This window comes from Hipposideros armiger, unplaced genomic scaffold, assembly GCF_001890085.2.
Source record: "Hipposideros armiger isolate ML-2016 unplaced genomic scaffold, ASM189008v1 scaffold_82, whole genome shotgun sequence".
NCBI classification, from domain to species: Eukaryota; Metazoa; Chordata; class Mammalia; order Chiroptera; family Hipposideridae; genus Hipposideros; species Hipposideros armiger.
The window spans coordinates 3007641-3021592 of NW_017731432.1; the positions used below are offsets into that span (position 1 = coordinate 3007641).

Here is a 13952-nt window from a genome sequence, read left to right on the forward strand (position 1 = left end):
TGAGGGCCGGCCGAGTGGCGCGATGGTTAAGAACTCGCTTGGGATGCCAGAGGGTCCCGGTTCGGATCCCACATATGAGGGCCAGAACAAAACGACAGCAACTTGTCTGTTCCCCTTCCCCAATCTCCCAGCACTGTTCCCATCCCCCCAATTCCCCAATTTAAAAAAAAAATTAAAAAAAAAAAAAAGAATAGAAAAACATGAGAATGGAAAAGGCTTTGCCGGGCTGAGGTGGGGAAACTTATAGACAACTGTCTGGTAGCTCAAAATGGAAGGAGCTGGAAGACCTTATGGCGCCCCCATGTGGGCACATGGGGAACCCAGTGTGGAGGACCATAAGCAGAGGAAGGTTGTGAACCCAGATTAAGGTGACTGATGACCTGGGGGCCCTGAGCAGAGAGATGGTGGACCTGGGCTTCAGACTGATGGAGCAGATGACCTGAAGAGGGAGGAACTGGTTGCGGAATTGGCCAGCCTCGGGTCCTGCTTGAGTGGGAAGTGAGGCTCACCTAGCGGGAGCTGTGGAGAATAAACAGGGAGACCAGAGAGTACTGCTCAGTGTCGCCCTGACCTTCGTGTCTTGCTCTTTCCCTTGTACTTTTCAGGTGCTGGTCCAGGGCTGCCTTTTGGACCCTTCCCAGCGGGAAGTGTTCCTGCAGCAGGTATATGAGCAGCTCTGTCTCTTTGAGGATAAGGTGGCCACTATGCTGCAGCAGCAGTATGACCCCCAGAGCCAGGTATGTGGGAGAGAAAGTGGGCAGATACCACTTAGAAAGAGGAGCTTTTAAAGGACAGAGGAGAGAGAGGAGGGGAAACCTAACACAGAGGGAAAAGGGTGGGAAAAAGGGCTACGGGCCAGAGGCAGAGTGAGCCAAGGGATAGAAGTGCTCGCTAGGGGAGGGCCCGGTACTCTCCTCAAGACACAGAGTCTTGCTAGGAGAAAATGTGAAGGCCATTGGCTTGTGGTTTTTTTCGTCCTGGATCTTCTCCCCCAGTTGATCTGAGAAGATGATCATGAGTGGCTTTGATCTCTAGTCTGTATTTTGTACAATCAGGGATAAAGCTGCTTGGGCTAACTGGGATGCACTCTGTCACGCCTTTAGACATGGAAGTAGCCAGCAAGTGGCAGTTCTATTGGTCTGCAGACATAATTTTATTGATTTATAAAATATTTCATAATGATGATGGAAAAATATGGAAAAGGGGCCCTATTGGCAAAAGGTGGGGAAGCCCTGCTCCAGTACAATCTAGTGCTTCGTCTGGTACTGGACTTCCTGCCTGTCTGAGGGTCAGTGTCTGAACACACACTGAGGGAGGGAGCACAGGCTCGGCTTGGCTGCGTAGTCGGGGGGTTGGGGTCCTCACAGGATTAGGCCTATCTGGACGGGCTGTAAATTCCTGCTTTGCTGTGGATTGAGCAATGCCATCGGCCCCATTCTGTCTTGTCTGTAACGTGGGCCAGGCAGAGGATCAGTCCCCAGACGCAGGGGAGCCTCCAGGCCGGAAAGTGGGAGTCTCCATGGTGACAGCTGATCTCGGGCTGGTCAGTATGATTCGTCAGGGCATCTTGGCGCTGCAGTTGCTCCCCTCAAACTCAAGTGCAGGTCAGTAGAAGGAGTGTTGGCGGGATTGGGGAAATAGAGGGACTCAGGAGGGATTGGGGAGATTGTGGGGCTATTACCAGCAAAGATAGAGGCTCCAGGGGATCAGCGGTCCCCAGGGAAGAGGATCTGTGTTTCTTGTTTGTAAGAGGTAAGTGTATATCTCGAGTACCCCCAGCTCTGACAACCATTGAGGACCCTAGTGGGAAAGAGTAGAGCTCCAAGGACATCACTCAGGAGGAGACTGGGATCCAGCACTCAAGCGGAAGAGGCAGGAGGGAAGGGGAGAGGAAAGGTGTTTGAAGATTATAAAGCACATTGGTTGACAGACACTGAGGTCTTCAGGGCCCCATAATTGAGTGCCTCCCTGTAACTTTGACCAGTCAGTGTCCCTGGGTGTGAGACTGATGTTTCCTGCTCCAGGTATCATTGTGATCACAGACGGGGTGACCAGTGTCCCTGATGTTGCTGTCTGTGAGACACTGCTGAACCAGCTTCGCAGTGGCACTGTGGCTTGTTCCTTTGTGCAGGTGAGGACTTTCTAGGAAGGGGGAGAGGGAAATGTGGCATCTCACAGGGTGGGATGTGGCTGGTTATTTTCTTGCAGGGACCCTGATTTCCCAGGTGAAACCAATAGCATCATTTACATGTGTGTGGTGGGGAGAGGTGTCATGTCTAGAATAGGGTAGGTGGCAATGGTGAGAGAGGACTCTTGTCTTTGTCCTTTCCTTAGGAGATGGGAGACAGCATGTTACAGTAGAAAGAATGCAGAATTTGAAATCTGGAAGTCAGCCCCAACCCCACCTTCATTAGATTAGTTATCACTGTTTTGTTTGCCAGGGTCAGTAAACCCAGTTCAAACTAGCTTAAACAAAGGAGGGAAGTGGCATAGTCAGGGAACCACAGCCAATCTGGATTGATGGACTGTAGGGTAGGAGGCAAAGAGCTATGAGAAACAAGGCTAGCCATAGGCCAGAGCATGACAAGCTGGCTCTGCTCTGTTAAGGAGTTTCAGCATAGTGCTGTGGGTGATGTGGATAAATAAAGGAAGGTCACTAGTTGGGTTTATGTTTTGTAAAGATCACTCTTGATGCTGAGTAGAGGGCAGGAATGAAGGCAGGGAGGCTATTAATTGCAGTCTTCAGGTGAGGGAAGATTAGTGCTTAAACTCGGGGAATTAGGGTAAATGAGAGGGGACTAGTATTGAGAAAATGAAGAGGCAGAGCCAACATGACTTATGATTAGCAAGGTGTGAGGGGTGAGGGAGAAAGAAGAGTTAAGGATGTGTCCAGGTTTCTGACCTCAGTGCTGACTGGGTCGCTGGCAGAGCAAACAGGAAAAGAAGCACCTGGGGTGGGTGTAGCAAGGACCAGATGATGAATCTAGGCTTATGCATGTTGTGATTGATGGGTCAACAGGATAGCAGTTAAGAACATTGCCTTTGGAGTCAGGCATGCCTGGCCTGAATCCTGGCTCCGCTTATTAGCTGGGTAACACTGGGCACATCACTTCACTTCTTGATTGGATTCATTTGTAAATGGAGATTGTGATAGTACCTACCTTACAGGGTGAGAGGATGCATTTAAAGTGCTTAACGCAGTGCATAATTACTTAATAAATGGCTGCTATTCATAGCATTTAGCAGTTGGATATGCAGATCTGATACTCAGGAGACAGTGCTAGTTGAGAGAGAGTTAAGATTTGTCAGCTTACAGATGGTAAATGAGAAGCGATGAGGGTCCCTGAAGAACCCTGGGGAATACTAGTGTTTAAAGGTCTTTCATAGGAAAAGGGCCCAGCATAGAATGAAGAGAAATAATCAGACACGAGCCAAGAGATTCTGGTGTCAGAGAATTCAGAGTGTGGGGAAGAAAGGAGTAGTTAACAGTGTGAGATGTAGCAGAAGGATTATGTAAAATGAGGAATGAAAAGTGCCCTTTGGACATGGTGGTTAGGCGGTCACGGGGATCTTTTTCAGGCCATGTTAGTGAAGAGGTGGTGATGGGAATGATTGCAATAGACTGACAAGTGGATAGACGAGAAGGAAGTAGAGAGAAGTGTTGACACAAGGAACCTGGCTGTGCAGATCAAGTAGGGAGTGAGAGAGAATGGTAGCCAAAGAGAAATACTGGATGGAAGGAGAGGGGCGTTTTTCTGTTTGGTTTTGTTTTGTTTCTTAAGCTGGACACTTAAGCATGTTTTTAAGGAGCCATGGAGTTCGAAAATAAGGGAAAGAAAAGGAAGCCTGATGGGTTCAAGTCCCTAAATTGACAGGGGGGCGTTGGCCTAAGAAACAGATTGAGGGACTCTTTAGAGCAGAAGAGTGTCATGTCTTTCTCTGAGACTAGGATAGAAGCGAAGAGGTAGACACATTCTACCAAGGGCCGTGATTTCTCTTTGAAGGGAAAGGTGAGGACGAGTACTATAAGGGCGGAGGCCAGAGTTGGGAGGAAGGCACAGTACTGAGGACAGCATTGAAGGACGAGTTGGTTTGAGTGCCGTATGTTCAGATGTGGCACCAACCTATCCAGCTGTGCGGTTTTCTCCCTTGGGGTCCAGTGGGATCTCATTTGGGAGCCAGGTGTAGAGGTTGTCATCCTAGTTGGGGTTTTGAGGTGGACGCAGAAAAATGGCCTGGGTATTGAGAATGATGCTTATGAAGTTGCCTGAATACAGGGTCCGAGCTGGGTTGAGAAAGGAGGGTGAGGAGACTGCTGATAGACTTGGAGAGAGCAGAGATTCAAGGCCTGGCAGTCTTAATAAGATCAGAGAGCAGCAGTAGAAGGAGGGAGGAAGGAACCTAAAGCGATAAGATTGTGTGTAATCAGTGGGATGTAGCAATTGAATTGTAAAGGTAAAGTATAGCAGTACCCCCCTTATCTGCAGGGGATACGTTCCAAGATCCCCAATGGATGACTGAAACCACAGACAGTACCGAACCCTATATATACTATTTTTTTCTTATACATGCACATATATACCTTTTCACTTAAAGGAAGCACTTTACAGCTTCTCTTGGGCATATCTGAATTATCAACATCACTACTCTCGCACTTTGAGGCTGTTATTAAGAAAATCAGGGTTACTTAAACCAAGCACTGTGATACCATGGTAGTCAATCTGATAACTGAGACAGCAACTGAATGACTAACGGGCAGGTAGTGTATACAGTGTGGGTACGCTGGACAAAGGGGTATTCACATCTTGGGCAGGGTAGAGCAGCACAGCACAAGATTTCATCACGCTACTCAGAATGGCGTGCAATCTAAACCTTAAGAATTATTTATTTCTGGAATATCCCATTTAACATTTTCAGGCCATGATTGACCAGGAGTAACTGAAACCATGGAAAACAAAACCACAGATAAGGGGGGACTACTGTAGTTTCAGGTAGAGCAAAGGGCCAGCATGTAGCCAGCAGGCAGGTGAGTGGAATAGAGTAAGTTTCTGGAGATGAGGGTTAAGGAACTGAGAGGTCAGAAAGATGAATGAATTGTCTAGAGTAGGTGTACAAACGTTTTCTGTAAAGGGCCAGCTAGAGAGTTTTTTAGCTTTGCAGGCCATATGGTTGTCACAGCTACTCAGCTCTGCTCTTGTAGTGTGAAAGTAGCCATAGACAATATGAAAATGAATGGGCGTGGCTGTGTTCCAATAAAACTTTATTTACAAAAATAGCTGATGGGTCAAGTTTGGCCTACACGTTATATGTAGTTTGCCAAGCTCTGCTACAGCTTGATATTCAAAATATGGTCCAGAGACGTGCATTAGCATCACCAGGGCGCTTGTTAGACATGGAGAATCTCAGGCCCCACCCCAGACATATTGCATTTTAACAAAATCCCCAGGTGTTTTGTATGCACCCTAAATTTGAGAAGCACTTTGTTAGAGAGACACTGAAGCCTGTCAGGATGATGACAGGAAGCCAGTGAACCAGCTGCCAAAATCTTTAGTGAATGGGGACAGGCTGGTATTTGATGTTGAGGAAGAAGGATGTGACCAGATGGCATAGACTTCAGACAGAAGAGCTCAGGGAAGGAAAGTCGCAGAGCAGTGGTCTGTCCTGGGAGAACACTGGCCCACTTCCCACTCTGTGGTCCAGGGGCTGGGAGCAGTCCCCCAGCCCAGTCTCTTCCTCTCTTTGTACTTCCTTCTCCCATGCCACTTTGGGAGCGAGGTCCCCAATTGCTCACTTTCTCCAGGTAGGAGGAGTTTACTCTTATGACTGCAGTTTTGGTCACGTGCCCAATGTGGAATTGATGAAGTTCATCGCAATGGCAACATTTGGCTCCTACCTGTCCACTTGTCCCGAGCCCGAACCAGGCAACCTGGGTCTGACCGTCTACCACCGGGCATTTCTCCTCTACTCCTTCCTGCGCAGTGGGGAAGCCTTGAACCCTGAATATTACTGCGGTGAGAGGCAGACTGGGGCGGTTGTGGGAACCGGGCAGTGTAGAACGGGCTGAGATGATGCAGGAATCTGTCTAGGGTTTGGGTCGCCGGGGGGACTGAAAGTGTAACTAGGGCTAACACTCTGGCACTGTTCTCTCCCCATGATTTCAGTGTATCCCCCTCCCCCTGTATCTCTGTCAGCTAACAGATAACCACTGTCCCCTCCCCCACTCTCACTAGGCTCTCAGCACCGCCTGTTTAATGAGCACCTGGTCTCCGCCAGCAGCAACCCTGCCTTGGCTCTGCGACGGAAGAAGCACACGGAGAAGGAGGTGCCAGCCGACTTGGTCAGCACTGTGTCTGTGCGGCTTCGAGAGGGCTACAGTGTCCGAGAGGTCACACTAGCCAAAGGTAAGGGTCACTAGGCCCTGCTAGATTCCACAAGTCTCTCAGACTTTGCGTGTGGGAGGACCTGCTGAACAAAGCAGAGGACACACACAAAAGTGTCACAGTGAAAGACTCTGCTCGTCATTTGAAACAAGTGGGTGCTGAATTGCCTTCAGGGCTTAGCTCTCTTAGCATTTAGCTGCCCAATTCCATCTCCTATTGTCCAAAGTGAGTCACCTGAGGGTGCTGTGGTGTCCTGAACTACTTGGCTTTGTTTCAGATTACTGCAAAATTCTGTTTGTGTCAGTTGGCAGGCTGTGGGCCTGAAATCTATGGAACCATGCTTGGAACCTTTGGCCAGGCTAGAGTTCCATGAGGTAGGTGGGGGTTTCTGATAGGCCTCAGTCCCAGGCCTGGAGTCCTCTGCCTGCTCCCCCTAACTAGCCCTCCTGCCTCCCCTGAAGGAGGGTCCCAGCTAGAGGTGAAGCTGGTGCTGCTGTGGAAGCACAACATGCGGATCGAGTATGTGGCTGTGGCGCCCTGGCCCCTGGAGCCTGAGGGCCCTCGAGGAACACGGGTGGAAGTGACAATGGAAGGGGGCTATGACATTCTGCATGATGTGTCCTGTGCGCTGAGGCAACCCATTCGCTCATTGTATCGTACACACGTTATCCGGCGCTTCTGGAACACACTGCAGAGGTGAGTGAGCTCACCGCTCAGTCTGTGGTGCCCCATTTATTGTGTGGAGGGACAGATGTGTGAAGCTGGGAGCTGGAGAGAGGCACCCTGAGCACCAGGCTTGTGTTCAGGGTCCCCTGTCCCGCTGGGGCTCCCCTCCTCTGTACCCACCAGAGTCAGGTGTGGCTCAGGCTTTGGCCCTTGTCCTACAGCATTAACCAGACGGACCAGATGCTAGCCCACCTTCAGTCCTTCTCTTCAGTCCCAGAACATTTCACGCTTCCGGATAGCACCAAGAGCGGAGTGCCACTCTTCTACATCCCTCCTGGTTCCACCACCCCGGTGAGTAGCTCTGACGCTCATGATCCCCATTTCATGCCCACCCAGACTTGGATCGACGCAGCACTGGGGCCCAGAACCATCTTCTTTTTCCTTCCCTCTCAAGTCTGAGGCACCTAAACTAGAACCCTGAGCATTGAGAGCAATTCTCCACCCTCCTTCCAAGCCCCCAGGGGACGAGAAGGATCTATAGAGAGGCTCTGGCTGTCCTCAGCAGACCACGGGTGTCAGAGGTGAAGACTTGCAGCATGTCTAGGTGCTGGTAGCCCAGCCGCCTGCAAGCCTCCCCACCCCCTCTCCCATGGCATATTCTGGCCTCCCCGTCCCCCCACTTTCACCCATTTTCCACCACTGCCAACCACTGTGAACTGTGCACTTCCTGAAGACCATAGCTTCCTTTATCCTGTGCTTTCTTCACACTTGGCACCCAGCTGACAGCCTAGCATTGCCAGGTAGGGAGCTTATGCTAATGAGCAGTGGGCTCCTCTGAGGTCCTGCCATCACTCCGCAGCTTACTTCCAAAGTCTGTGATAGAAGCGTGACAAGTCCCATCCTTTGCCTGGATTCAGCTTTAAAAGGCTGCACAGTCTGTCCCTGGGCTCATTCACCCTAATCTAGCCTTAGTATTGGAGGCAGTTTTTGCCTCTGTCCCAGGCTGGGCTGTGGGCTCCTTTAGCTTTAAACCACTGCCATCTCTGACCCCTGAACCCTGTGGTTGGTTCTGTGTGCTGTTTGGAGGTCACACTCTGGTTCTCCAAGAACGCTCCTATAGGGCTGTGCTCCCTGTCCCCAGGTGCTCTCCCTTCAACACAGTGGGTCTGACTCATCCCATGCCCAGTTTGCTGCCTACTGGAAGCCAGTGCTGTCCATGGATGCGAATTCATGGCAGCGTTGGCTCCACATGCATCGCCTCGTGCTAATCCTGGAGCATGACACGTAGGTATCCTTCTCGGGCCCTCGTTGGTATGGAGGAGCAGGGGTGAGGGGACAGGGAGTGATAGGGAAGGAGAGCAGTGGAGGAGCCCTTACTAACCTTGGCCAAGAAAAACTGTGACCATTCCCTGGTACTCCTGCTCATCAACCCCCACGTCCTCAGGCAGGGCCTAGAAGAGAGGTAGCAACCTGTTCTTTTCCCCCAAGATTGGGGCTGGGTGGTGTGACGTCACCGTGCACCCCTCTTCCCAGACCAATCCCCAAGCACTTGCACACCCCGGGTAGCAATGGGCGCTACAGCACCGTCCAGTGCAGGATCTCACACTCCTCGCTGACCTCTCTGCTTCGGGACTGGAGCAGCTTCGTGCTAGTGGAGGGCTACTCCTATGTGAAGCTGCTGTCCAGGTGGGCAAAGTGATGTCCCCTCACTCCTTCCCTACCGCCTCACCCCATGTCCCTTCCTCGAACCCCAGCCCTCAGCCCTACTTCCTCCTAAACCCGTTGACTCCCACCTAGGCCTGCTCACTGACTCCCGTTTCTCCCCAGTGCCCCAGACCAGCCCCCCTCCTCCTTCTACATGGTCCGCATCATCTCCAAGGCCCCATGCATGGTTCTGCGCCTGGGCTTCCCCATCGGCACACCAGCGCAGGCTCGGCACAAGGTGAGCTGGGCCCTGACCGACTCCCAGCCCAGGGAGCCTGGAGTACAGCCTGGCTCCTCCCCAAAGCCACAGGCCAGTAGAGCGAGGAGCTCCCAGATCACCTTGTCTGTGGGCCCCTGCTTCCAGAGCTGTAGGAGATAGGAGTAGAAGGAGCTGATCACATTTTTCCCTCAGATTGTGTCGGACCTGCGGGAAGAGATTCTGCGGCTGCGGTTTCCCCACCGGGTACAAAGCAAGGAGCTAACCCCCAAAGTGAAACGAAAAGGACTAGGGGGCGTTGGTGGGGGCAGCTCTCCCTCCAAGTCCCCCCCCATGCTGGGGCCACAGCAGGCCCTGTCTGACCGGCCCTGCCTTGTGGTCCTGCATAAGCCACTGGACAAGCTACTCATCAGGTTGGTACAGAGGGTGGTGTTGGGACCAGAGGCACATGGGAGGCCTGAGGCTTAGCTGGGTATGAGTAGCAGTCAACTGGGAGTCACCCCTGTTTCCCAGGTATGAGAAGCTACCCCTGGACTACCGGGCACCCTTCTTGCTGACACTGGAGCCACCAGGGCCACTGCCCTTGGTGTCAGGCCGCTCAGCCTCTTCTAGCCTGGCGTCGCTGTCCCGCTACCTCTACCATCAGCGCTGGCTCTGGAGTGTCCCGTCAGGATTGGCCCCTGCACTGCCACTCAGCGCTATTGCCCAGCTGCTCTCCATCCTCACTGAGTATGTGCCCTGAGCCCGCCAGGCAACCTGGGGCAGGAAGAGCGCTAGTGTAGATTCTGGGTTTAGATGCTGGCAGAAAGCCTAAGCCAGACACAGCCCCTCTCTAAGCCCTAGTCTCTGTGCTGCTGTTGTTATGCACAGTGTCCAGAACAGAGCAGCACATGCCCCCGCCATCACCTCCTCTTCCTTACTCTACTTATTTTGGCCTCTGGTCCTAATTGGACCTGTTATACCCGAGGGACCAATAGTCTGAGCGGGGCCACCAGGGCACAGGTCTGCCTGGATGGCTGCTGGAAGGTGGGTACATAAGTGGCGTGGAGGGCAAGGGGTATGCTCTGAGTGTCTCTCCCTGTCTCATTCTGCGCCTCCCCCACCTTTACGGGGCTTCAGAGTCCGACTCTCTGAAGGGTTCCACTTCGCCTGCAGCGGGGAAGGAATCATCAACATGGTGTTGGAACTTCCAATTCAGGTAAGTGCTGTCCCTCATGACACCCCCTATCAAGGTCCGTCATCCCAGGAACACTTGTCTCTTAGCTGGGTGGGGACTACTGGGAACTGCCTCACGGGGTCTCTGTGGCCACAGGAACCAAGGCCTGAGGCCCGTCCCAGGACAGTGTGGCGAGGGGACTAAAGCTCTGAGGGCCAGAGCTGGGCTGGGCCAGACCTCTTTCTGGGCTGGAGTTTGCCTGGGATCTCTTGTTTGACCCTCAGAATGAGCCTCCAGGGCAGGCTGCAGTGGAAGAGAGGCACACGTGCGTTGTCCAGTACATCCTCTTCCCCCCACACTCCACTTCCACCAAGGACAGGTGAGGCCTGGCCCCTCTCGGAAAGCCGCCTGTCTGCATGTTCCTGCTTCTCGCTGCTTGTCACCTGAAGTTCTGTCTCCCATACCTGAGGGAGCCGCGTCGGGGCAGGGGGTGATGTTTTTTGATGCCTCATCAGGCAGGCACAGGTCTAGAAAGGCTGCGTGCAGCTTGTGGCTGTTCTTTGTGGCCACCGCCTTCCTGCTTTCCTTGGATGCAGTCCTGCCATGGGGTTGTGGAGTGGGCTGTCCTCCCTCCCGGGGCTCAGGGTCATTCTTCTTGTAGCTTCTCAACAGATGATGACAATGATGTGGAGGTGGAAGCCCTGGAGGGAGACTCAGAGCTCAATCTGGTCACCGAGGTGTGGGTGGAGCCACAGTATGGGCGAGTAGGAGCCGGCCCTGAGAGCTGGAAGCACCTGCAGGACTTGACATACTCTGAGATCCCTCGAGCTGTGAGTGACCTCCGAAGTACCGCCCCCCTTACCAGGCTGGTGCCATCCCTGGGGGAGTACCACAGTCCGTGGGCTGCCTGATCCCTCTGAATGTCTGACTGTGTGGACTTCCTCGGAGGGGCTGACCCTTGACTTCTGCTGTTCCTCCCTTAGCTTCACCCTCGGGATGCTGCCTGCATAGGCTCCCTGCTGAGCTTTGAATACCTGATACAGCTGTGCCAAAGCAAAGAATGGGGTCCCCTGTCCCCAGAGCCGAGGGTCTCTGATGGTCAGTGGGGAAGCGGCCCCTGGGGTGGAGCAGGTGAGTGGGTGGGGAGAAGGCAACCACAGACAGGAAACCTGATCTCACAGTGTTTCCTGTCTTCCTTCCCTCCTTCCTAGGATTGGACCAGGGAGGAGACACCTGTGTCCATGAGATCCCTTTCCATTTTGACCTCATGGGACTGTTGCCTCAGTGCCAGCAGCTCCAGATGTTCTTCCTTCTGCTTTCCAGAGGTGGGTGAACTTAGTACCCACTTACCCCACACCTAGAGAGCCAGCAAGCCCAGGCATGTTAGAGCATAAAGAGCAGTTGATCAGCTGACCAGCAGATGAGTGATGGGGGCTGGAGGAGGCTTGGAAGAAGGGGCTGTGGTGGTCAGGGCTGAGCTGGGCACTGGGCAGCAGGAGGCTCTCGGTGCTGAGCGGAGTGTGTGTCGGGCAGAGCCAGAGGGCGCCCCTCTCGCCGAGGCGCCCTGTCCCGCCAGCGACATGGTGCTGTGCCTGCTGCACAGCTGCCTGGGGCAGGAGCTGAGTGACCGGGAGATCCCGCTGAGCACTGCTGACCAGGCCACCTTCTTGAGTGAGGTGCTGCGGCGGACCTGCCATAGTCCAGGTGAGCGTCCCACCTCTTTTCCTAACACCAGATTCTGGCCCAGCCCCTTTCCCCATCCCTAAAGGGTGGTGTCTGCCTTTGGGCTTTGGTCTCCCCGCTCTTCACCTCAGAGCCTGCCTTTCTGCTGGCCCTGCCCTCTTCCACCCATCTCTACCCCCTTGTAGGTCCAGAGATGCTACCAGTGGGGGTCCATGGGATCCTGAAGGCTCAGTCAGTCAGCGCTCAGGCAACTGGAGACTCTGCTCTTCCTACCCAGGTCAGCACTGATTCATCTCCTTGAGTCCTTTTTCATACTGACCTCCTTCCATCATCACATACTCATACCCCAACTTTCTCTCACTGGGGATTCTAAGGGCCGTCTGCCAAGGACAGAGTACTGTCATGCCTCTTTGTTCTGGATCTTGCAAACTATACCCTCTAGGGCAGAGGAAGGGAGCAGGGGTTGGACGGTCCCTTATAGATGGACGGCTCTAATTTTGCTTCTCTTACAGAGTGTGGGCCCTCCTGAAACTCTCAAGCCTCTCATCTTGGGCCAGCCCATTCAGTGGCGCTGCTATGCGAGGCTTATGACCCCCCAGCATGTGTTTCTGACTTTCCTCCCAGCTACCTTCTCAGGTACCAACCACAGACCTTTATTAGCCCTTCAGTACACACCCCTGAGCGCCCTCACTGGGTCACCAGGCGGCTCTGATTTACGTCTTTCTTTTCCTCTTCAGATGTCCTGCATCTGGCTGCCTATGGCCTGGAGGGACCCTCTCAAGAGGAGACAAAGCCTAAGTTTGGGGATTGGAGTGGGGCCTCCAGCCAGAAAGATGTGGGAGGAACTGGGGTCAGGGCTACAAAGGCCCAGGTCCCCATCCTCAGTGTCACCCCAGCCAGTGGTAAGGCTGCTGACTCTTAAGTCAGTTAAGCAGGAGCTGGAATAAGAACCTATAAAGAGCTTGAAGATCATGTGACACCTCTTCCCACAGACAGTGCCCAGAATCCAGGAGAGCTGAGCCCACCCTTCCGTCGGGACTTACAGGCTTACACTGGGCGTCAGGCTCCACAGACAGAGGGTGCAGATGGGCCCCGGACACGGTGTCCTGTCTTCATCTACAGCTGTGCCCTGGAAGCGCTGAGGGAGCAAATGGTTGGCATACAGCCCCCTCAGGCGCCCCGAGACCTCACCTTCCGGTGAGTGCCCTTATCGTTGACCTAGGTCCTCCTCCACCCAGGGCTCAGGTACACACTCGGGTGTGGACAGACAGGTTGATGGTCAGTGGCAGGAACTCAGCTGCTTAGCCATGTCCTGCCAGCTCCTCGCTGGACTTCCTTCAGCAAATCAGCTGAACGTGCTGGGCCGTGAATACATTCAGTGGGGACCTGTGGACAAGCCACTGGAGTATGGGTGGATGGTGACTCTGAGGTGTCACTTAGGGAAGGTGACCAAGCTCCCTCATTCCTTGCATTCCTAGGACTCAGTTCCTCGACCAGCCCTCCTCCTCCTCAGCCTGGATGGAGCCCAGGTGCAAGGAGGCAGCCAACCATTGTGCCTTGCTACAGGAGCATGCTCAGCGATGCTACGTCCGTGGTGAGTGTGTGTGTGTGGGGGGGACGGGAACCACAAGCGGGAGTGTCAGAGAGGAGACACAGGGATTACAGGGACTGGGACTAGGGAGGCCGTTCCAGAGCTTGACCCTCATGGCCCTTTCCACTTCTGTCAGGCCTGTTCCGGAGTTTGCAACAAGCACAAAGCGTGACCTCCCAGGACTTGCTGATGGCAGTGGATGCCTGTGAGGAGCTCCTACAAGAAGTAGACATCACCCCCTTTCTGCTCGCACTGTGCGGACACACTCGGGGTTTGCCTCACGCACCCCCAAGCCCGGGTCCTCTCAGCCCTGGGCCCTTCAGCAGCAGCATCGAGGAGGGCCCCGAGCCTCGGGAGCGAGCTGTCCTGGCTTCTGAATCCAGGTTAGGATTGTTCTGGAATAATGTAGAAGGGGGCACACAGACAGAGCCCACATAAACTGGGATTGTCTGACCCCCGGGAATGGCCCTGCAAGGTAGCACCCAAGCACCAGAGAGGCGGCAACGCTTTGTTGCTGGCTTCCTGCCTCCTGCCCAGATTTCGTTCTCTCGTTTG

The 13952-nt window shown here is 53.6% G+C and overlaps 1 protein-coding gene across 3 annotated transcripts in view; it reads left to right on the top strand.

The window, feature by feature from the left end:
* The window catches only part of SZT2 (SZT2 subunit of KICSTOR complex), a 50649-nt gene that overhangs the window by 13600 nt on the left and 23097 nt on the right, over positions 1-13952 (top strand). For 2 of the 3 annotated variants that reach the window (XM_019643801.1, XM_019643802.1), the window contains exons 5-28: positions 606-737; positions 1463-1604; positions 2025-2131; positions 5801-6011; positions 6231-6401; positions 6842-7076; positions 7268-7397; positions 8188-8330; positions 8580-8732; positions 8874-8988; positions 9163-9380; positions 9481-9696; positions 10087-10165; positions 10408-10502; positions 10785-10953; positions 11107-11221; positions 11335-11448; positions 11657-11827; positions 11992-12083; positions 12319-12442; positions 12544-12708; positions 12799-13003; positions 13285-13400; positions 13534-13780. In XM_019643801.1, coding sequence (XP_019499346.1) covers positions 606-737; positions 1463-1604; positions 2025-2131; positions 5801-6011; positions 6231-6401; positions 6842-7076; positions 7268-7397; positions 8188-8330; positions 8580-8732; positions 8874-8988; positions 9163-9380; positions 9481-9696; positions 10087-10165; positions 10408-10502; positions 10785-10953; positions 11107-11221; positions 11335-11448; positions 11657-11827; positions 11992-12083; positions 12319-12442; positions 12544-12708; positions 12799-13003; positions 13285-13400; positions 13534-13780 — 3665 coding nt within the window. Of the gene's footprint in view, positions 1-605; positions 738-1462; positions 1605-2024; positions 2132-5800; positions 6012-6230; positions 6402-6684; positions 6755-6841; positions 7077-7267; positions 7398-8187; positions 8331-8579; positions 8733-8873; positions 8989-9162; positions 9381-9480; positions 9697-10086; positions 10166-10407; positions 10503-10784; positions 10954-11106; positions 11222-11334; positions 11449-11656; positions 11828-11991; positions 12084-12318; positions 12443-12543; positions 12709-12798; positions 13004-13284; positions 13401-13533; positions 13781-13952 lie in introns of those variants that run through there. The other variant, XM_019643803.1, reaches the window with a different exon arrangement.